This window comes from Mastomys coucha, unplaced genomic scaffold (genome assembly GCF_008632895.1).
Source record: "Mastomys coucha isolate ucsf_1 unplaced genomic scaffold, UCSF_Mcou_1 pScaffold1, whole genome shotgun sequence".
Classification (NCBI taxonomy): Eukaryota; Metazoa; Chordata; class Mammalia; order Rodentia; family Muridae; genus Mastomys; species Mastomys coucha.
The window spans coordinates 47,537,654-47,561,491 of NW_022196891.1; the positions used below are offsets into that span (position 1 = coordinate 47,537,654).

Below are 23,838 nucleotides of genomic sequence, written 5' to 3' on the forward strand. Positions count from 1 at the left end.
ATCTAAAATCATATCTCACAATACTGATAGAGGAACTTAAGAAGGACATGAATAACTCCCTTAAAGAAGTAGAGGAGAACACAGGTAAAGAGGTACAAGCCCTTACAGAGGAAACAAAGAAATCCCATAAAGAATTACAGGAGATCACAAGTAAACAAGTAGAAGCACTTAAAGAGCAAACTCAAAAATCCCTTAAGGAATTGCAGAAAAACACAAACAGGTGAAGGAATTGAGTAAAACCATTCAGGACCTAAAAATGGTCTCTCTCTCTCTCTCTCTCTCTCTCTCTCTCTCTCTCTCTCTCTCTCTCTCTCTCTCTCTCTCTCTCTCTCTCTGCTTCTTGCTCATGATCAAGATTTGATAGCATCTACACTATGATAGCATGCACAAGACCTGCACAGATTTAAACCGAACAAAATCCCAGTACCGAGAAAGGAAGCTGAACATAGAACATCCCACACCTAAGCAAGAAACTATTTGTAAATGATTGCTTTGGGAAAAGAAAAACCCATTTTCTCTAATGGAGTATCACTGGATATGTTACCCACACTCCAGAGCAGAACTCACACCTTAAAAAAACTAGCCAACATAAAATGGACTCAATGATTCGTGCGTGTGTGTGTGTGTGTGTGTGTGTGTGTTTTGGCACTTGTGTGTGTGTTTGCTTTTTCTTGTTTTAAGAAGGTGGTTGGCATAGCAAAAGAAAATGAAGTTGGGTGAGTAGAGAGGATGGGAGGATCTGAGAGTAGTTGGGAAGAGGAAATGATATGATAAAATATACCGTATAATAAAAATTAATTAAAAAAAAAAACAAGATGTGAGCTCTCCGTGGTTCCTGATACAGCCATCTGCTCCTCCATCATGGATTTGAACCTCTCAACTCATAAGCCCAATTAAATGTTTTCTTTTATAAGTTGCCTTGTTCATTGTATTATATCACAACTTTAGAAACCTAACTAAGACAGCTGCTATTCTAGATACTAAATTTTATATTAGCCAGAGTTATCAGTGTAACAGCTTTCTGATAGAAAATGTTTATTAATTAAAGTAAGTTCTACCCAAATTTGAATTCAAGGGTGTCTTATGACATTCCCTTCGAGTAGTGCCTATGTTTTAACCAAGATGAAAGAAAAGTCAAAGAGGAAGAGTGTCCATTATTCCAACATAGGAAGACAGCAGCAAAGCTGGGCACGCTTACAGACTCCTATAATCTGAGCATCCTAGAGATTGACTGTCAAAACAAATATATAAACAAACAAACAAAAAACCCACAGAGAAATACAAGTAATACAGAGCATGTATTAACACCCAGAAGCAAAGGAATAACATGCACAAATTATTTGAAAGATGTAACTTGAAATAATTTGAAATGTGTTCATTGATTACAGAGCAGAGAGAAAACTCAGACATAATATTTTGCTTTGTTTAAATATGACAACTTCAAAATGAAAAGAGAAATAAAAACCAAAGGATATGGAAAACATTAGTCAGTCAGAAGGAGCACCATAGAAAGATACTCCGTGCTTGACCTTATTTTATATTTACATCAAGCTATTCCACATTAACATATTCATGTTCTCAAAAGCAATGATTTTACAGCCCAAATGGACACTGTCTCAATTATCTACACCTCAGAAAACCTTTTACAGCTCAGGACATAGTTACAAATTTTTTTTTCATTTCTCTAAATCAGAGCAAACTGTTGTCTGCCTACAAATAAAGTTTAGGAAAAGTTACTTTCAAAAGGCAAGCTGCTTAAACCTAAACTTGTTATTAAGAAACCAGCACTAAATCCTCATTTTATATTTTATACTCTCATTGACACATATAAAAACACAGTAAGCAGCACTCCTCCATGGCCTGTGCATCAGCTCCTGCCTCTAGCTTCCTGCCTGCATTCCTCCATGGCCTGTGCATCAGCTCCTGCCTCTAGCTTTCTGCCTGCACTCCTCCATGGCCTGTGCATCAGCTCCTGCCTCTAGCTTCCTGCCTGCACTCCTCCATGGCCTGTGCATCAGCTCCTGCCTCTAGCTTCCTGCCCTGTTTGGGTTCCTGCACTTCCTTCGCTCAGTGATAAACACTGACGTGGAAGTGTAAGCTGGGTGAACCATTTCCTCCCCACATTGGTTTCGGTCATGCAGCTTGTTCATAGCAATAGTAACCCCAGCTAAGACACCTCCTAAAGCCTCTCTGATGTGTTGGTAGTGAGCCCAGGGTGTGTTACTGAGAGAAAGTCGGTAGTCCTTATGTCTCATATGCCATATTTATCTTTCTTTAAAAAATATTTTGGGTATTCAACTGTCATTTTGAGTAAATTACTTTAAGAAGGCATTGGGGTTGGTATTTTTCCTCGACTCTGAAACATTTTCATACTGGCCATTTATAAGATAGGCAAATTAAGTAGAACATAAATTCTTGGATTCTGTGATTTCCTTCCCAAAGCACATACATCTTTCCCATTATTGAGCCATTTGCAATTCTTAGCTTCAGACAGCAGAAAACTTCCCAAGCTAACTTTAAAGGAATTTGTTACAAAGAATTTTCTTATTTATTGTTTTTTTAAAGGTCAAAACTTTTGATAATAAGTAGAAAACAAGAAAGATAAAGAAACTTAGCCAGCCAACACTTAGATTGATGATAAAGAGCCACTGGGATGTTGGGTTCTGAGATCCCTGAGTTTTGCATTCCTTGATGCTGCTTAGAATAAAAGCAAGGGTCGGCATCCCCTCTGGGACATATGAACCTGCCTATGCAGCCTGCTAGGGGACCTGGAAATGCAGTATCCAGTCTCACTTGTTTTCTACTTCCCATCAAGATGAAAAGTAATTCCTCCTAAACTTAATGAGAGTGTTCTGACCCTAATGGACATGCATATGAAAAATACACACTGCCATTATCTTCCAGCCCGTAACATGTTTGATAAGCCTGGTGTCAGAATGCTTTTGATCCTTCCTTCCCATCACAATGTATTGGCATAGTGTGCATGTTTGTGGGGTTTTGCTTCCCATTGCTAGCACACTTCAGCCAGGATGTGTCTAAACAAAGCTCTTACTTCATTGCCTCCTTTGAATTGCTCATTCTGGGCTCAGCTTGCAACAGGACAGTTTTCTTCAACACCTTTCACTGTTTCCTTAGCTGATGATGTTTCTTCAACAAATGTAAATGTTAGAATTTCCATCTTAAGAAAGTATTGTCATTCAAGTACTAAATATCTCGCTGCTCTTAAATTTTTCAACTTCACCCACTATATCCCTAATTTTATTTTTATGTACTGTTAGTGCTTCTAAGTCATGTTTTCCACTATATTATTTTATCTTTTTATATTCTTTTTTTTTTTGACTATTTGCTTTTTGAAACAGGGTCTTTCTATAAAGCCATGGTTCTCATATAACTCACTAAATAGACCAGGCTGGCCTCACACTCACAGAGGTCTACTACCTACCTCTCCCTCCTAAGTGTTGGGATTAAAGGAATGTGCCATGACACCTGGCCATCTTCCTTTTAAATTAAAACTTAAATATTTATTCCTCTGTAGGAGGTACATTATGGCAATTTGATGCATATACACGACATATAAGAGTCAAATAAGTATAAGAAGCACTTCAATCTCTTCAAACATTAATCATTTTCTATATTGGGAGTTTCATACTCATAATTTTTTTTGAAATGCATCATAAATTATTTCAATGGACAGATATCTTACTATACTGAAAAGACAGAAGCAATTCTACCTACCAGGCTTACTATGTTTTGGTAGTCGCTATTAAACCTCATTTTTGATTCCCATGCTCACACATAACACTCCTCTTCCCATCTCCTAATTAGCACTGTTAAATTTGGCTAATTATGAAAGTGACTTGGTGTTATAAGTGAGTGCAAATATTCTTCCTATGCTTGACTCATAGTGACTTCTAGTTCTATCAGGTTGCTATAAATAATGGGTTTCACTCTTTTGATGGCTGAATGATAGCCCATTGTGTGTCTAAATGACACATGTTCCTTATCCAGTTCATCCCTTGCAGGACATCTTGGTTGATCCCATATTTTAGCTGTTGTGAATAACTGTGTAGTAAACACGGAGTCTCTTTATGAAGTAATAATATTATTTCCATGGAATATATATTCATTAGTGGAATTACTGGGCCACACAGCATTCTACTTTTAATTTTGAAGAAATCTCAATATTTATTGTTTTTCAGATGGTCATACTAATTTACATTTCCACCAACAGTCCCTGAGAGATCTCTTTTGTCCTCATCCTGATAAAAACTTGTAAAATTTTATCTAGTTGCTGAGAACTGTTTCAACCATATTGAGATGTTATGTTACTCTAGTGTTGATTTGCATCTCCTGGTAATTAATGAACTTCAGTATTTCTTTACATGCTGCTTGGTGATCATTTGCGTTTATTCTTCTATGAAACATCTATTTGAACATCTCTCCATGGCCTCTGCATCAGCTCCTGCTTCCTGACCTGCTTGAGTTCCAGTCCTGACTTCCTCTGGTGATCAACAGCCATGTGGAAACTTCTGTGAGTGAAAGCCTTCAGGGGGAAGCTGCTAAGAAGCAGGCCATGGAACAGACCAAGCTGGAGATTCAGAAAGTTCTTGCAGAAGACTCCACTGTGTATGAGCATGACAGCATTTATGATGAAATGCAGAGAAAAAAGGAAGAAAGTAACCCCAAACTGCTTTTGGGCAAAGATCAAACGTCCAAATATATTCACAACTTACTAAAAGCAGTCGAGATCAGGAAAAGGGAACAGGAAAAGAGAATGGAAAAGAAAATACAGAGAGAACGAGAGATGGAAAAGGGAGAATTTGATGATAAAGAGGCATTTGTGACATCTGCTTATAAAAAAAAAAACTTGAAGAGAGAGCTGAAGAGGAGGAAAGAGAAAAGAGGGCAGCTGCCCTGGAAGCACGTTTGGATGTGACCAAGCAGAAAGATCTCAGTGGATTTTATTGGCATCTATTAAATGAAGCAGTTGGTGAGGAGGCAGTTCCTAAATCCAGCTTTCGTGAAGCCGGGACTGTAATAAAGGAAGAGAAGCTCGGAGGTTACCCTGATGAAACAAATTCAGAGAACAGACTACCACAACAGAACTGCATTCTGCAAAGTGGTGTAGAGGAAATGGAAGAAAACCCAGATGCTGACAGTGATTTTGATGATAAGAGCAGTGAGGACGGTGAAAGGGGAGACCATAAGGTAAAGTCCAGAGGGGAAGAAGATACCGGCGCCTCCTTGAAATACCCTACGCATCACAAGAACCACGCCCACTCACGATCATCTAGTGAGGAAAGGGGGCTTGCTACCACGCACCACTCAAGAGGTTCCCAGTCAAGAGCACATGAGCGAAAGGGAGGTCAGCACCAGGACAGGCAGTCCAGAGACCAAGAGAGCTGGCACAAGGACCGCAACCACCGGGAAGAAAAGAGTTCTCATAGGCACAGAGAGGCCAGTCATAAAGATCACTACAGGAAGAGGCATGAGCAAGAAAATAAACTGAAGGGACGAGAACAGGGAGAAAGACAGCACAGAGAATGGAAGAGGGAGAAATATTCCTCAAGGGAACAAGAAAGAGACAGACAACAGAATGATCACAAACGATACAGTGAGAAAGAAAAGAAAAGCAAAGAAAAAGAAGAGCACACGAAAGCAAGAGGGGAAAGGTGTGAAGACAGTGGTAAGCACAGAGAGAGGGAGAAGCCAGGAGGACATGGACAGTCTTCAGAAAGACATTGAGACAGAAGGGAAAGCAGCCCACAGTCTAGACCAAAGGACGACCTTCTTGACCAGGAAAGATCCAGCAAAGCGAGAAACACGGCAAAGGACAAAGGGGAACAAGGCAAGCCCTCTTGTTCTGAAGCATCAGTAGCAACAAAACACAGCCTGGCAGAGGAAAAACCTGAGAAGGGCAGTGACCAAGAGAGGCCCCCTGAGGCCGTGAGCAAATTTGCAAAGCGGAGCAATAAGGAAACCGTGATGTCAGCTACAGACAGGTATTTGGCTTGGCAAATGGCAAGGATAAACGCAAAGACTTACATTGAGAAAGACGATGACTAAGGGCTGCCCATATGTGGAGTTTCTTGGAAGCATAGAGCATTGTGACCCTTGAACTTGTCTTAAGAAAGCGTACAACTGTATGAACAGCAGCTAGAGAGCATTTCTTAAAGTATATTTTCAAAATTTGTTAAGTCAAAAGTCAGTTCTTTGAGCTTTGATGCTTGTCTAGAATTGTGAGTTATTTCCTAATCCATAGCACTTTCTTGATTGCGCTCAAAAATCATAAGGTGTTAAATCTTACAGATTCTTTGTGAGGAAAATTGGCTTCATGCTATAATGTTAAAAAAAAAAAAGAAAGAAACATCTATTTACTACTTAACATCTTTCTAGTTACATTAGATGTTCCGGGAGCAGGGTATCTGTTTCTGTTTGTTGTTGGTGTTGTTTGGGCTTTTTGTTTGTTTGGTAGGATGTTTTGTTTGTTATTCTCTTTGGTATTATTATTTTTAATTTCTTATATATTCTGGACAACAGTCCCTTGTCATATGAGTTGCTTAAACAATATTCTGTATATTATCTTTGAGTTTTAGTTCTCTTATAGTGTCTCAGTTTGACGTAGTCCCTTTTTGTATTTTTACCTTTATTATCTATGTCTTTGTGACCCTATCTATAAACATTGCATATTCCAATGTCTTGAAGTATTTCTCGTTTTTGTAACAATTCATACATCGTTTTAATATTTAGGTCTTCGACTGATTTTGAGTTGGTTTCTGAACATAGTGAGAAGAAGAGAACTATCGTCATTCTTCTGCACACTTTTGCCAGCACCATTCACTGAAGAGACCGTCTCTATCCAGAGGCATGTCCTTACAGCCTTTCTCAAACATCTACTGGTGGTTTAAAAATACTTACATGTCTTAGCTCTTATGCCATTGGTCTTTGTATCTATTTTTATGCCAGACTCTGCTGTTTTAGTAACTAAATCCCTGTAGTATGTTTTGTAGCCAAATACTGTATTAACTCAAGCCTTTGTTTTTCTGGGATTTGTTTTTGAATCAGAATCACTTTGGATATTCTGGACCTTTGGTGGTTACATGTGAATTAAGATTTCTTTTTCTATTTCTATGAAGGAAATAATTAGTATTTTGATGAAAAATGCATTGAGTCAGATAATCACGTGCACAATATTAATTCTGCTAATTGGCAAACATGTGATATCTCCCCTTTTTTTTCCTGTGCTTTATAAGTAATTTCTTTTATCACTGCTTTCTTATTTTTATTTTGAAGACCTTTCAGTTTTTGGCTAAATATATTTCTACATATTTTTGAAGTTCTTATAAATGGTATATTTCTTAGCTTCTTTCTCAACAAGTGTTTTGGCTTTATTTTACAACTCCATTCTGAAAAATTTCAAATAGAGAACCAATATTAACATCAAGAAACTCATTAACATTTACTTTACCCCAAACCATCAGTATACTGGGATGACTCCAGAGCTCTAGTTACCCAAGTGCTAAATGAATGGATTCTGATGGTCTGCCAGTCATCTCTGTGTGAAAATTCATTGAACCCTCTTCAAAAGTTACTTCTCTCTGGAGACTTTACCAGATTCACTAACAATAGGCATGCCTATTGTAGAAGATACCTCAAGGACCATGAAGAAAACCAAAATTAGATGTAGAGAGGGTATCTTTTATAATCTCACTGCAGTTTCGGTTTTCTGTCTTTAACAATACAATAAGTAAGTCTTGAAATAGATATTCTCTAACATATGATCTCTAGAAAACTGCCTTGGGAATTTACTTTAGCAATGTGATTACATTGTTCCTAATACTATTACCAAGTAGCCAGACCCCATTCTAGTGCCATCAGTCTCCCACATCAAAGATCTGGATTAAATATTCTATGCAGGCAGCAACCAAATCTTTCAACTTAGTGGTGAAAAGGTGCCAAGAGGAATTTGCTCACTACATTAAGACTTTTAACCAGTCTGAGGGACTTAGATGCCACTAATCCTACTCAGAGAGAAATGTTGAAGCAGCTTGTGGTCTTCTTATGGACGGCTCTCAAAAACAACAGGGTAGTTGTTATACTCCATTGCTAACATACCTATTTTCAGTTATCTAAACTGTCTAGATAACTAACTAAACTGACTTTGCTTTCAGTTGAGTGTCTGTATGTATATTTTCAGTTTTGTAGATATGAGTGAAAAATAACATTAAAATCACATTTGAATAAGCTGTAACAAAATTTGACAAATATTATAATTATCATAAGCTGTATTTAAAATATATTAGTAGAGGTCCAGGAGATAGTTCATTCAGCAGAGTGATTATTTTATAACTCTGAGGAGCGGAGCTTGGTCTCTAGAGTCAATCTTAAAAAGTCAGGCCTGGTGGACTGGGCTTATAATGGCAACATTGGCAAAGTGGAGAAAGGAAGATAACTGTGGCTCCTGGGCAGCCAGTGGAACTTGATGAGTTCCAGGCTACTGAGCGACCCTGGCTAGCTTCAATCAATCATCAATCAATCAGTCAATCAATGCTGGTAGCAAGAACATAATGAAATCCAAGGTTAAGTTGGCCTATACATGCATGCACAAATGCATGCACTCATAGACCCACACACACATGTGCCACTGCATACATATGCATTCATACAATATATGGACTAGCAGAGTTCTTGGTAAGACAGCCGACTCAGAAGCCGCTTCCGTGTAACCCAGTGACGGAATGTCAAGAAAAGAAAATGTAATTCTATCCTCCAAAGAGAAAGAAATGTAGAGCTCTGGAAATCCACAAAAGCAAAAAGGATGGCTGGAACATGCAGGGACCCAGAAGAGTCAAGCACAGAGAAGAAAGTCAGTTTGGACACAGGTCCAAGCACATGGCGCCCATGGGGGTACAGAAGCAAAGCAGAGTCCTTCCTCAGTAGTGCTGTATTCAGGATGAGCACACATTAGTTCATGCTTTCCCAGGAAAAACCATAAACACTGTCCTAGTCACAATCCAAGCCTACAACTCAGTGCTCAAAGCCAGTTGTAGGTCTTGTTGAAATAGTGCTTTTCCAGAGAAGTAGCTCAACAGAGCCTAGACAGTTTAAAGGGCAGTGGACCACTGATCTATGTTGGGGGCCTGAGAACGAGGAACAGTCACAAGTCAGGATGCCTTAATTCAACATGTTACAGACCCCAGAACCAGTGACAGAGGGTGTGAAGGTAGGCCATTGACAGGATTAAAATGTAGATGACACGGAACTTAGCACACACAGGGAAGTACATGCAGAGAAAGTTAGTCCTACCTCACTGGAGACCAGAACAACTAAGAATGACTAGGGTGTGAGGGCTCTGGGACAGAGGCTAGCAGCTGGACTGACCTCTGAAGCCACTTGTCGTCATTCACTCATGCAGCATTCAAAACCTCCAAGGCTCTAGGAGACTGCTTGTTGTCTACAGCCTCGTCTCTCCAGTAGGGTGAGACATGCTAAGGACTGGTTCACATGTACTGTTCTCCATGTTGGGGTAGCTTTCTCCACTCATAATGCTCTTGGAAGATTTCCTCCATTGGCCACCCCAAGAGGTAGAAACTGGAGAAGCTTTGATGGTGGCAGAGCATGACCAGCCCAGACAGTGTGAAGCAGAGAGTGGTGAGCAGAAGTCTCAGGCCAGCAAAGAAGGCTTGGTTCTAAAGGGAGGACAATCCTGACACTGACCGTTTGTCCAATACATACATATATATATATATATATATATATATATATATATATATATATATATATAGAGAGAGAGAGAGAGAGAGAGAGAGAGAGAGAGAGAGAGAGAGATACCATATGAAAGGGGAGAAAGAGATCAAAAGGGAGGAGGTAGAGGGAAAAGGTACTGGAACACATATTCATGAAAGGGGAAGAAATCTATTTAGAATAGAAAGAATGGCAAAAGGAAGAAAGGGGACAGAGAGAGACCTGTGGGGTGAACAGGAACAAAGCATAAGGATATATATGTATATATGTATGTTCAATTAAAACTCACTTGTTTGAACTCTACCAGAATTTGGATCTACACAAGGTCCTCTGCATATATCTCTAGTTGCTGTTAGCCTGGTGTTTTGTGGGCCTCTGAACAGTGGGGTGGGGGTGTCTCTGACACGTTAGCTTGCTCTTAAGACCCTTCCCACCTACTTGGCTTCCGTATCCAGCTGTCCTTGGTGGATGTCTCTGAGAGACCTGCTCTTTTCTGGCAGGACATCTCTGGCAGGTAGATATGGAGGAGAAGGGAGGTAGGGGAGAATAGAAGGACTGGAGGGAGGCAAAGCTGGGGCCAGAATGTGTGAGAGATGAATAAATTTTAAAAATCCTAAATAAAATGAATAGAGATAGGCTCAACTAATGATTACTACCACTTGGGTCACTTCAAGAAAAAAAGTAAAAAACAAAAAAAAATCTTAATAAAATTTATTAAATTTATTTTAAAAGTAAAAATTTAAATTAGTCATATACGTGCAGATATAACATTTAAGTGAAGATCAAACCCTTGGAGGCAATTATGAAAACAATTAAAATTGTACTGAAATCCACTTGAGGAATGTCTAGGACCACCCCACCCTGAGCATATCTGACCTTGTCTGATATCCACATGGAAGACTAGAGAACTTGAAAACATCAAAACATCCAGGACAATTTATATATTGTCTTAAGATAAACATCTGCATCTACCAGGTCCAGTTATGATTGCAGTAAAGCCACGTCTTTGGAGCTCCTTCAGTTTCCAGTTTAGTCACTGTTAAACAACTGAATATCCCAAGCATTCTTTCACCCAAAGACAACTGTTTCCATAGATGCTGTCACTCTGACACAGCACACGTGTAAGGAGAGACATGGAAGAAGGAAGGTAGAACACCATTGGGCAGAAGTTGCTAGAAGCACTGTACCTTGGACTATGAGGAAAACAGAGGCTGCTGCTGATCCCCCTTCACTGGAAACCACGCAACGGTACTCCCCAGCATCACCAATTTTCACACTCCTCAGTTCCAGTGAGAGGTTGGCCAAGGTCCTGATTCTTGCTGAGTCTGCTAGACGGACATCTCTGCCACTCCTCTGCCAGGTTAGATTATAATCCACCGCACTGATGACAAGACACGGTAAAACTGCTCTTTCTCCAGGAGTGACTGTTACATTATTAGGCACTTGGATGATTGGAGGAGGCTCTGTGCAAAATCAGAAGACTCAAATCAATAAACCTACAATTGACTTTGCTTGCTTACACATGTGGCTTAAAAATCTCTGCATCTATAAATGTGCATTGAAATATCTGTCAGGATGTTTCCATATATAACAAAAAGTATTGTCTAATGCCTATGCCAATGAGACCCCCCAAATTATCATCTAGTTGCATGAACCTTAAGAAGGCAATGTACTTGTCCATACCAAATTGAGATCTCTAGGTTATACACATGAGAGTCAAATTGACTTGGCAAAAGGATATGACTGGAAGGATTTAGAATTTTGGAGTGAAGAAGGTTTTTCATTTGTTTTGATGAAAGAAGCATTTATTGGTTGTTTAAATGAAAAGATAGATACTGAGTGTTTTAAAGAACATGGCATCAAAAAAAAAAAATAAAGAAGACAGCATCCAGCAGATGACAGTGATAGGTATGGCTCTAAGTGATATGTTATCAGGTTGTTTCCAAGTCCTCCCCTTGTTCTAAAACAGCAGTTCTCAAACTGTGGGTTGTGATGCCTTTGGTAACAGTCTATCTCCAAATATATTTATATTACAATATTAATAGTAGCAAAATTATAGTTATGAACTAGCAACAAAATAATTTAGTGGTTGGTGCTCACCACAACATACAGAACTGTACTAAAGGATTGTAACATTGGGAAGTTTAGGAACCACTGGTTCAAAAGCATACAGTATCGTCTTAAATTAAGATTTTTCTTTTACTGGGGCCAGAGAGAGGGTTCAATATGAAGAATACTTGTTGCTATTACAAAGGATTTGGATTTGGTTCCTGACACCCAAACATAATGGTTCAAAAACATTTATAACTCCAGTTCCACGGTATCTGATACCCTAGTCAGAAATCCAGGGGTCCTAAACATGTAATATGGTTCACAGAGAAACCTCACAGCAAAACATACAAATAAAAAATGTTTCTAATAAATATTTCTTTTCATTGGCAAGCCTTGACAGGATCAATGTTTAGGATTTTATTTAAACTCAGAATTTTGGTATGTGTATGGTTTTGTACTAATAAAATTTCAATACAGAAAGTTAATATAACTGTAGTACTATTAAGCTTAACCTCCAAATATCACTGGAAAAGAATGTTCTGGACATTTATGTGGTTTTAGTCATTGCCAGATCTATTTATAATTGATGAATGCTTTCTAATACCCACTTTGCATTAAAGAAGAAAATTTAAAAACCCATCTTCTGTTTAACACAATGAACAATCAACACTACAAAAGAACCTGAAATTTTTGAACGTGTCAATGACAACAGTGGTTAAAAAAAGATGATGAAACATGCTGGTAGAAGTTTAGCTTTTCTTCAGGTGTCTATCAGATGCTCTTTGACTTTATAATAACAACTATTGTGATACAAGAATATCACTATTCTGCAATACTCACTTACTAATACTTAATAAAAATATGAGACCCGGCTAGGTAGTAAATCAGCACTTGATCCCAAGCTTTGGATATACAATGACATTATGGTGGCTGAGCTGGCACCTTACCCTGGGCAAAGGGAAATTGAGAAGTAGGTAAAGGTTAATGGCTACTGTGCTAAGCAAACAGCTACCCTTGAAAGAAATGCCCCACTTGAGCTTGCTTGGGCAGTACATATACTAAAATTGGAATGGCAGAAATGCCCACTCTTTCAAATCCCAAGGAGCCCTTGTCTGCTATGCCTGCTCTGAAATCCATTGCTATAACATTGATGCTTTCTGACTTCTTTCATGACTGACTAAAGGAAAGAATTCCTGGAAACCAGATTGGAAAAGAGCCAACTCCCCAGTTATGCCACTGTCAGCTGGCACAGAGGAATACCGATAGAGCATGTGCAACAGAGGAGAGAGAAAGCTACTGGCACTACCCGACCTTGTAAGTCAGTTCTTGTGTTCTTACTAGCATCTCCCAGTTACTTAACAAGACGCCTGAAAGAACTTGCTGAAGCCGCTCTACCTCCTGTCCTTTCTCCTAATTAACATTGCCGGGAAGGACACTCAAGTGCTCAAGTGTTTGCTTTCCCAGAAGCCGAGGAATGTTGACACAATTCCAGGGCTTTTCATAATTTCTGGAGATTAAAAAATAAATAGTTTGTGATGTATGTCAACTCGCTTAACTTATTTCAGAAGACAATTTTTATTTTCCTAAGAAGAAGAGAATACAAATAGTTTCACTGAAAGAGCACGCCTGCCTGATTTACATGCTTCTCTTTCCAAGTTGTTTCTTGGACACAACAAATCCTAGGATTCAAAACCATCATCTAATTAAAACATTGCTTTTGTCTTAAATTATCTCGAGAAAATGCACACTGAAGGAAATACAGGCACTGTTGAGCTTCAGCAGCCATGACATGAGAAGGTCAGCCTAGGATGCCGGGATACTGTCAAGAACAGAACAGCGTAAGGCAGGCATAGAGTAATTCAGTTAAAATGAAGTTTCTGGGCTGTGGATTTAGCGCAGGGGCAGAGTAACTGCTTAGTACTTGCCTATGTGAGAGCTTGGGTTCACTCCCCAGTATATAAAAAGTATCCAGAAATTTAGCTGTATACTGAGTAGGTGATTTGAACCTGATCTTTGAATGCATGTCACAGCCTCCTTCCCCTAATTATTCTGAGAAACTAAAGGACAATATTTTTATGAGCATACCTCACCCTATAAAATGTTAATGTACTCTGCCTCCACCTACTCACAGAAATTTACTGTCTGAATGCAAAATAACAGGCATCAGATCTCTCTACACTATAGTCTGTCCAGTAAGGCTCTGTGTTCTGAGACAATTTTTAGATTCATCATGGTCTTCAATTTGGAGATCAGAATCTACTCATAAAACTACTGTGATTGTCATATGTGAAAGAAAAGAAAAAGTCTCCCCCTTTTGTTATCCTCGGCCTAGACCAGTTCTTTAAACCATGTTTTCTCTACGGGAAATGTTAGATAGTTACTGAAGTGGTTTGAACGAGAGTGTGCCCTACAGGCACCCTTGGTCCACAGTTGGTCATCCTGTTGTGGGAGGGTTAGGAGGTCTGGCCCCATTGGAGGAAGTATGTCCCTGGAGAGGGGTTCTGAGAGTTAAAAGACCCATGCCATTTCAAGTTTGCCCTCAGCTGTATGCTTTCTAGTTCAAGATGTGAGCTTCCTGCTCTGCCACTATACATGTCACCTGAGGCCTCCCAACCATGAACCTCTGGAACTAGAAACCCAAATAAACTATGGTTGTTACAATATCAATAGACTGGAAAGTGGTTAGGAGTATGTACCCACATTGAGTAGCTCACAACTGCCTGTAACTCCACCTCCCAGGGATGCGATGCCCATGGCTTTCTCTGCTGGCACATGCATATAGATATCCAACTCCCATAGTGAAAATAAAGTCCTAGATGGTCAAATAGTAATAATTACCTATCAAGCACTTCTACATTCCAAGTTGCCTTTGAAGCACTGTGCATGTATCACAAATGTTGCTCAGTCATCCATAGGATAGACATTGTTTTATTATTATTGTCCTTTTAGAGTTAGGGAAGAACTTAAAGAGTGGCAGAGGAACTGGGTAGAAGAGGGCATGAGGAGGAGCATGGGCAGGGGAAGACCAGTGTAGGGAAAGCCCTGGAGAAAGAGGGCCAGGACAGAAAAATTAGAATAATTTTTTAAAAGGGGAGGGGGAGACTGGCACAGGGAAAGACATAAAGGCTGGGGTGGGGAGGCCGACGTCTGTGTTTACAGTGTAGTAAAGTAGATAGACAGTCAAAATGATCTCAAGGAGAACCGTACATACTCAGAGCCTACCAGCATCTCACTTCCTTGGGTACACTCATAGGCAGGTAGGGCTTACCTGATACATCAAAAAATGTCTGTGCCCGTCCGGTCCCTGCACTGCTCACAGCGACACACTCATAGAAGCCCTCATCAGACAACGTCACCTTTGGGAAATCCCAGCTCACGCTGGCAGATTCTCTGAGGACAAGAAATAGGAGAGCTTTTAGTGTGTGTCAAGCAAGAGAAACACAAAAGTAATAATAAGCAGTCTGCTTTGAAGGATGTGTTCCAATGAACAATGCAAAGGAAGTAGGTTGTGAAAACCACAGATTAAACCTTAACTTAAAGTCATATACCTTTTGTATTTTAAAGAGCTATGCTTCTCTATTCTGAGCAAAAATATACAAGAGACAAAAAGTTGTGGGAATGCAAATTTATCTTTCAGGCTTTATTACTTCTGGCTATATAAAAACGTACTTGATGACATCTTTCTTCCCTCTGCACTCCCCAGATTAGAGGTGAGAAGCATGTTCAACACAAACAAATGTGAAGGTAAGACACCTGCTTCCTAATGCAAAGAACATATATCTTCCTTTACCTTCTTATTACCTGGAGCTGTGTGTTATATCTGATTTAACCTATATGTATAATAAGCAATGTGAAAATTGAAAAAAATACATTCGTTCTGTAGACAAACTCATATATCTGATCATCTAACAAATATTCATTCACTACCAAACTTCTCATTTTCTGGAACAGTCTAAAATGATGGATGTTTAACTATTGCTTTAAAAAGTTCACAGTGTACAAAAATGGGCCTTGTTCTTTTAAAAATACAGAAATATAAATACTATAGATTTTTCTATTTTTTCATGTATTACTAGTCATAATCTTTGAAAAAATAAAAGTAAAAAAGACTTTTCCAGGTTTGAGGCACCTCTCACTGACTTCTGGTTTTAGTTTAGACTCCACATCTCCCCTCACCCAGACACAACTCAAGAAAGCAATCATTAATAGCCTACTGAGCTCAGATGCCATGTTCAGCCCTGACAGGGTTTGGAACAGTAAGTTAAGCATAGGTTCCTATCACCAGGAAAGTGAGTACCTGAGTAGGCATTGTTGTGTGTACTATAGTAGCTCGGGATACCTCAGCTAGTATTTCCTGTCCATTCTATGTGAACTGTGTACCAATGGCCTGATCTGTTAGCTGCAGAAGTAATCAGCATCCCTTAACTTGTCACTGCCCTGGACACTCAGGCTGTGTCTTGAACACTCTACAGCAGGGCACTAAGCACAAGTGTGCAAATGCCCTTCTCCGGGGGGTACTGTCAGTCACAGCCAGGTAATAGTTTGGAATGTGTACATCTCAGGTGTTCTTTGCAATGCCTGTCTCAGAGCTGAACATATATTAGGACTTATCAAACCTTGGGTTCATGGAGATTTTTGAACAGGAAATGAAAATTCATCTAGTCTCAAGTCGTTCCTTTTAAAAACAGAAGTTGAGTGACAAATCCTTTGTCTGGGGATGCATGATCAGTTTACTGATTGTTTTAAGGATGCTCTCTACAGCTCTGCTTGACTTATAGCCCCCTTATTTAGGAACTGCTAGGAGAAGGAAAAAATAAAACGTTTTGAGATAGGGTCTTACTATGTAGCTCAAACCAGGCTCAAACTACTAATCCTCCTGCCTCAGTCTCTCAAGTGCTGGGATTAAAGGCACATGCCAATATGTCTAACTTAGCCATCTTTTTTTATTGTAGCCTTCTCTGTTGACATAAGCATCCTAATACCACAATAAAGAAAAAGATTCCAGAGACTTCTAAACAGGGCAAAGAGCCTGTCCAGAAGATGTGCAAACTGACTTCTCTCTCGAATCCCCTGATGGTCAAAGTGGTTGACATAAAACAAAGATTAAGTCCCGTGTTTCATATTACTGGGAATCTATGGTAGAGACATGTGAGCAAACTGGGATTAGAGTTATCGGTCTCTCATTGCTTATGGCTTAATACATGTCAGCAAGGCCTGTCTCATCTCAGGGCCACAGCACTGGAAACATGAGAAAAAGAATTTTTGTGGCTTACCTCCCAGGAATTGTGCGGAATCAATGAGTTAATGTTTATAAAGAATCTCAAGTGTCTTTGAAAACTGTCGCTATTTAAACAGGAAGCAGAGTTATTTTATTTCATCGTCCAGTTATGTGGCTTCATCGTCTGCTAGCCTGTTCTGTTCTGTGGCTGGTTATAAAACAGGCGGCTAAGTAAATCATCAAGATGGACTATGTATGGAGCAGGCAGCTGTTTGGGAATGGAAAACTTTCTAGATATGATTAACTTTCCAGCCACAGGCATTGCTGAAAATGAACCTCCATAAAGAGATTATATAAATTAAGACTGTCAAATAGTTAACGTCTTATAGAGCTTAATGTTAATATTGCATCCGCAGTATGAAAGACTGCTAAAATTATTCTTAGAGGTTTTTGACTCCCAAATCTAGTTGGGTTTTGTGGTAACTCAAAAGGCAATACAGTTTCCAGAAATAAGTCTTCTAGCGTTTTCTTAAGATGTAACTAATCTTTTTCAATTAGGTTACTTGCATTTGTCAATAAAATGTCACTCAACTTTAGAAGAAAGAGTTGGTACCTTCTAGCCAACTCCTCCCCTTGACTTCTCTGCTGTAGCCACACATGCTCCTGGTGAACCATGCTAACCTATTCTCTGCGCACAGTGAACTCCTAAACATTGTCTCCCATCCTTCACTTCTGGCTCACTGGGATCCACACACAGTGGCCTCATTTTTGCCTTCCTTTTCCGACCTAGTCCCTTTGTCTTCTGTCCTCTCCACTTACTGGTGTGTGAGATTTCTCAGGATATGTAATCTACCTCCTCACTCACCAGCTTTACAGGTTCAAATCCCTCTCACCCCATTCGGTTGTGCTTGTTGTTGTTTAGGTTGGTTGCTTGCTTGGTTAGCTAACACAGGGTTCTCTGTGTTGCCCTGGCTGTCCTGCAACTCATTCTGTAGAGCAGGGTGAACTCAAATTCAGAGATCCATCTGCCTCGGCCTTCCAAGTATTGGGATTTAAAGATGTGCACTGCCATACCCGGCTTCTCATCCAGTTTTAAATTTAAGTACTTGAAACTGAAAAGCTACATGTTAATAAGCTAGTAAGTGATGATACTTCTAATTATTTGTATTTTTGTCATAACACCAATTAGATTCACTCACTACACTACACTTATAAAAATAGGAGCTGTAAACATTTTTAGTCCAATTTCAAATGAAGCTAAAGATTCAGGGGACTTCTTTGCAAAGTGCATTCCAGCATCTATTACCTAATATTGAATTGATAACTCTGTAATTTTTGACTTGGAACCTTCTAATTACATGAAACAGAGACGATGTAAACCCCAAATTACATGGAATCTGTCCTAGAATTTCTATTGTCGTAGTGCGTTTACTCTTCTTTTCTGTCTCCTCCCATTACATGAGCAGCTCAGTGCTGTGTTCCAAATGGTAAAGAAAAGAAGTGGTCCATCAGAGATAGAGTATAGAATTGTATTTGCATGCTTATGGCTCTAAACTACTGCTGAGAGTGACATTTACACACCTTAAATACTGGTCTACTCCTAGGGCGATTCCATTTCTTAGGAAGCTCAAAGTAAAGGGCAAAAGGCTCTCAACCAAACAGAGGATTTGGCCCGGCTGCAGGTAGTACCCTGGCGTTTTCTTGGGCATTGTAACTTTGGGAGCATCTAGGGAAAAAAGAAAACAGGTAAGAAAGTCACAATAGAAAATGCTTACTACAAATCTACCTGCAAGCTTCACACTTGAGTGATGCTGACAAACCATCAGAATTCCAACTAATCTCAATTACTGAACTACCATTATTCCAAGCAGATTCATTTCCATATGATCTCATTATGATAGTTGTCAAATTAAAACCTCAGTTGCTCTTAAAAGCACACTGTTTTTATCCACTAGCAAGCTAAGAAAAACAAATCAAGTGAGTTGCATTACATCATCAATTGTAGAGTAAATTCTTATTCCAAATATGTAAAAACATGAGAAGAATTCACATATCTTAGAATTAAATACATAGGGCAACTTTTTCCTAAAATAAATAATGAGAAGTATTTTTTAAAGAATCTAACACATTTCACGCATTCAATACAGGGGAGTGAAGCCAACTCTTTTGAATGTTAACATGAGGAAGTCTTGAGGCTGGCTCTATGCTTGTGATTGTACTGTGACTAAACAATAGCTCTTGAATCTCCAAATCTCAACCTCATACATAAAAGATAACCTTCTAGCTCCTGCCCAGCTTTGAAATCAATCTCTCTATGGCTTCATAGGGCAGGGTTGGAGCTATGGGTCTAAAGTTTCAGTCAGAATTGATCATTTTAAAAATCTCTCAGGTAGAGATAAACAGAGACCTGATGCTCCCCAGCCATCCCTATCTTGTAACCACATCTTCCTATAATAGAAGATATATCAGGAAAAAAACAAACCAAATTATCTGCATGTATATGCTCATCAACTGGTGACAGAGTAGTACCATGGGAATATTAACTATTACATTATAGTCCATCTTTTACCTATGGGATATTCCCCTTAAGCTATCAATATTTCACTGTTGAGTGAAACATTTGTCTTACCTGGAACAATGCTGGAAAAGGAGACGCTTGACACTCTCTGGAAGAGGTAGTCATCTTTGTCATAGCCTGTCACCTTGAGAAAGAAAGCTTCAGCTGGTGGAACGAAGTCAGAAATATTCCAGATGCCATAAGGCTTCCGATCTGGGTAGTGTTTAATGGGAATGGTCTTAAGAGAGCCCCCTGAGATACTCAGAAGTTCAAGACGGTCTACTCTAGCTGGACTGGAGATTCCAGAAGTGTTCAGTAGCACATACGTCGGTATTCCTACAAGAGAAAGGCATTGTCATGTACAAGTCTCACACAGTGGGGGTCATCTGTTTAATCAAATGTCGGCACTGTAGTAGCATATATACACTGTAAGGATGCACCCTCTACCCTGATGGTCTAGGTGCAGAGTTTTTCCTACATACAGACAGAGCTTGAGATATCGTAGGCAATCCTTGTACAGAATTTTAATTGTTCTGATGTTCTTCAAGTTAGAATTATGTGATAGTTGATTATGTAAACATTTTTAAAGATTCATGTTTTTTTTTTCCTTACTATAACTGCACAAATAAAGATAAGTTAGCAATGATATGGAAAAGAATCTAAAGGTCGCAGTATGGCGGGGCTTTGTCTTCAGCACTAATAAACTTTAATGGGCGAATAAAACAGGAACAAGAACACACTTTAAGAAATCAGTAACAGTTGCATCTTGAACATAAAATAATGCATAGCACATTTAAATTTCAGCAACATACATGTACTTCATCTCAACAAGGCAATTTATAAAATATTAACCTTTAAAAATCCACTAAGTGTGTTTCTAAATGTGGTTAAGTCTAAGAGTCAACTACAGTACTCTTAGGTCCCACCTTCTGCGATTCTGATTTAAAAGATTTAGGCAGAGCCCAGGAGTCTTATTTTTAAGAAGGCCTTTGAACTTCTGTTGCTTTCAGAGTCATTCTGGTATTGCTGATCTTGGGCTATACTTTGCAAAACACAAAGTGACCCAAGGACCCAATCACAATCAAGTTCAGGAAAGATGGATGCCATGCTTTTCAATATGATTGGATGCCATTGACCTGCACAGTCACACGAGCTGGGCACAGCGTCCCTTACACCAGTTTAAGATGCCATAGACCTGCACAGTCACACCAGCTGGGCACAGCGCCCCTTACACCAGTTTAAGATGCCACAGACCTGCACAGTCACACCAGCTGGGCACAGTGCCCCTTACACCAGTTTAAGATGCCATAGACCTGCAGAGTCACACCAGCTGGGCATAGCGGTCCCCTTACACCAGTTTATGAGCCATGTGCATACTAACCTTGCACGGGTCTGCTCATTGTTTTCTTGAAGTCCAGTGTGGGCTTTCGAGAAAAGCCAGCTCGGAAATCAATAGTGCTGAGACCAGTGATGCGAACAGAATGTCTTCCACTGCTGGAGGTCTAAAATGGATAATGACAACCCTAGTCAGTGCTGGTTGCAGCAATCCCCACTAGTGTGGCAAACCACAGTGTGTTGACAACTGACATACCAGGGTCATAGGCCTGACCAAGGTATTGCATCTGAATTTAGTTATAATTCTCTATTCTGTAATGCAAATTTTTGCAATGCATATCTCATGTAGAGTGCTCTAAAGTATAATTCAGTAATATTGCATACCTGGTGGTCAACGGTAAATATTCAGTTGCTAATGAGTGGAGGTTAAAGTAAATCTAAAATCTCCATATATTTCTGCACTTCTCCTTTGTTCCCTGTTGTCAAATGGTAGATGTTCAACAGACATGGATGAAATACAAAACTAAAATTTCCCTGCATGAGGTCCACTCAAGTGCAATTCCAGAAAATGTTTCCTAATTTGTTTCTTTTTTATCTAAATGCATAAGACTTTCTAACTGCAGACATAGCAGTGATTCAATGGCTAAGTCTAGGCTTCTCTTCTCAGCATGACATCATCTATTAAGAATTAGCATTTGCTTCCTGCTCAGTTTCTCTTGAAGGAGACTCTGAAGGTCTCTTACATCAACACCTACACCTATGCCAGACTGCTCAGCTGGAGCCCAGGACAGATAAGGCAAGGTCACAGATGACGTGATGCTAAAAACACACCATTGTCCTAGAATTGTGAATAGAAAGGCTTTCCTTTAAAAAAGAAAGGAAGAGAAAGAGAGAGAGAGAGAGAGAGAGAGAGAGAGAGAGAGAGAGAGAGATGGCAGGACTAAGGAGCAGGGTGGACTACAGTCCTGATTTCTGGTAGTTTCAAGAGAGATTGCAGAACTAAAGGGGAGCCCGGAGGCACTAAAGCAAGCACCCTGGAGAGCTCCAGGAGTGGGGGTTGTTCCTCCTAGGGCTTGCTTTAGCTCAGTACTTCTGAGCCACCTAGGGGGAATGCATATGGGTCTGTTGAATCTAAGTGTTCTGGCTTACTAAATAGCTGCCTGCATTTAAAGTCCATTCAGGTTACTAACATGGAACATCCATTACACACAAAATGTCACTCAATAGGCAATGCTCTTTCTCAACTCCACAGACAGGAGTTTAGGATAACAATTTCTAGGTAGCCTTGGACTCTAAAGCATAGAAGATATTATTCTCCAAATTTGTGGTAGCTATGGTTGATTTCTAATGATCCTTTTTGCTAGCAGAGTCAGAGGTGTTGATAAACCTTTCTCTGAAAGAAAGAAGCTCTGTATTTTTTTAGATTTTCAAATATGTAGATTAATACACACAACATGCTAATTTCTAGATGCCAACTTGAAGACATTCAATGTAATAAGCAAGATAAGTGTATAGTTGACTTTCTATGAGCCACCAAGTGCCAGCTGCAGCATTCTATAATGCCATAATATCAGGGTAGGCCCATAGGGTATAGATGTAACAGAGTATGTCACTGCAGAATTGAAACACATGCCTTCTTTTTTACTCATTAGATGCACAGACTGTTGACTTCTGCTAAAGTGTCTAAGAATGTTAGAGGTAAAAATTCAAGTGGAGCACCCATCAAACAGGGTTTCAAAATACCTGCATGAAATAGGTCCGTCTGTCAAATCACATGAATATTAATGAGAACAGAACCTCCTTATATTAAGCCAGTGAGGATTCCTAGTAGCACTAATTGAATTAAAATGTAATTGATAGAGCTAGATTCCATTCCCTCCTCTTGAAGAGCTGTGATCTTTCATAAAATAGCAAATTTACTCATCTCTAAAGTCAAAACAAAACAATTACATATGTGCATTCAAATGAAAATATAACATTTGACATATATACTTAAGAGGTACTTATTTAACTAATTCATTACTCCTGGGTCAGCAACCCTTTAAAGAGTTCCGCAGTTTCTAACTCAGGCATAGCAGTATTAAGCAGCTATTATTTATGAAGTTAAGGACTACTCTGGGATCACAAAGATAATGAGTAGTGATCCTGAACTAAAATGTATATCTATCTCTTTTCAAATATTTGCTCTTAAATGAGACATTCTCTTCAAATTAAAGAATATGATTATTTTCATCAGTTTCTTGTGAATATTTTGAAATTACAGACAATCGTGTCAGCCATAAACATATAATAACACTAGCTCACTTTACATGTTATTCTATTGGGCATGCCTCTTTGGATGAAAATGCCAGCAAGGAAGCCAGGTAGTGATGGCACATGCCTTTAATCCTATCACTTGGGAGGTGAAGACAGGTGGATTTCTGAGTTCGAGGCCAGCCTGGTCTACAGAATGAGTCCCAGGACAGCCAGGGCTACACAGAGAAACCCTGTCTCAAAAAAACCAAACCAAAACAAAAAGAAAAAAAGAAAAGAAAAGAAAAGAAAATGCCAGCAAGGAAAGAAATATTCTCTAAGCATAGGATAAATTCGATTTAAACACACACACACAAATACACACGTACACACACGCACACGCATATACACGTACACACGCACACTCACACTAGTATACTTATATATTTATATCCATTCAAATTTATCTCTGCTCAAGTGAACAAATCACTTTTTAAATAAAAACCTTTCATGTAGTTAATACTTTGATATTAAAAGGCCAAAATATCTGGAACATTTTCTAGAAAAAGCCTGTGATAAAGTGTTCCATTACCCCAAAACTAAATTAATGCTCTAAGCAGAGTTGTTTAGAGACATTCACGAGCCACAACTGAGGATGACTGGAGGGCTCTCCTGTGTGCACACATTCACGAGCCACAAC

The 23,838-nt window shown here is 39.3% G+C and overlaps 1 protein-coding gene and 1 pseudogene across 3 annotated transcripts in view; one reads left to right on the forward strand and one right to left on the reverse strand.

Moving 5' to 3' along the window:
* The window catches only part of Hmcn1 (hemicentin 1), a 473,399-nt gene that overhangs the window by 250,785 nt on the left and 198,776 nt on the right, over positions 1 to 23,838 (reverse strand). For all 3 annotated transcript variants that reach the window (XM_031384523.1, XM_031384530.1, XM_031384516.1), the window contains exons 7-11: positions 20,953 to 21,073; positions 19,644 to 19,907; positions 18,596 to 18,740; positions 15,065 to 15,186; positions 10,932 to 11,207 (exon numbers count right to left, since the gene is read on the reverse strand). In XM_031384523.1, coding sequence (XP_031240383.1) covers positions 10,932 to 11,207; positions 15,065 to 15,186; positions 18,596 to 18,740; positions 19,644 to 19,907; positions 20,953 to 21,073 — 928 coding nt within the window. The remainder of the gene's footprint in view (positions 1 to 10,931; positions 11,208 to 15,064; positions 15,187 to 18,595; positions 18,741 to 19,643; positions 19,908 to 20,952; positions 21,074 to 23,838) is intronic.
* LOC116100805 lies at positions 4,559 to 6,086 on the forward strand (annotated as a pseudogene).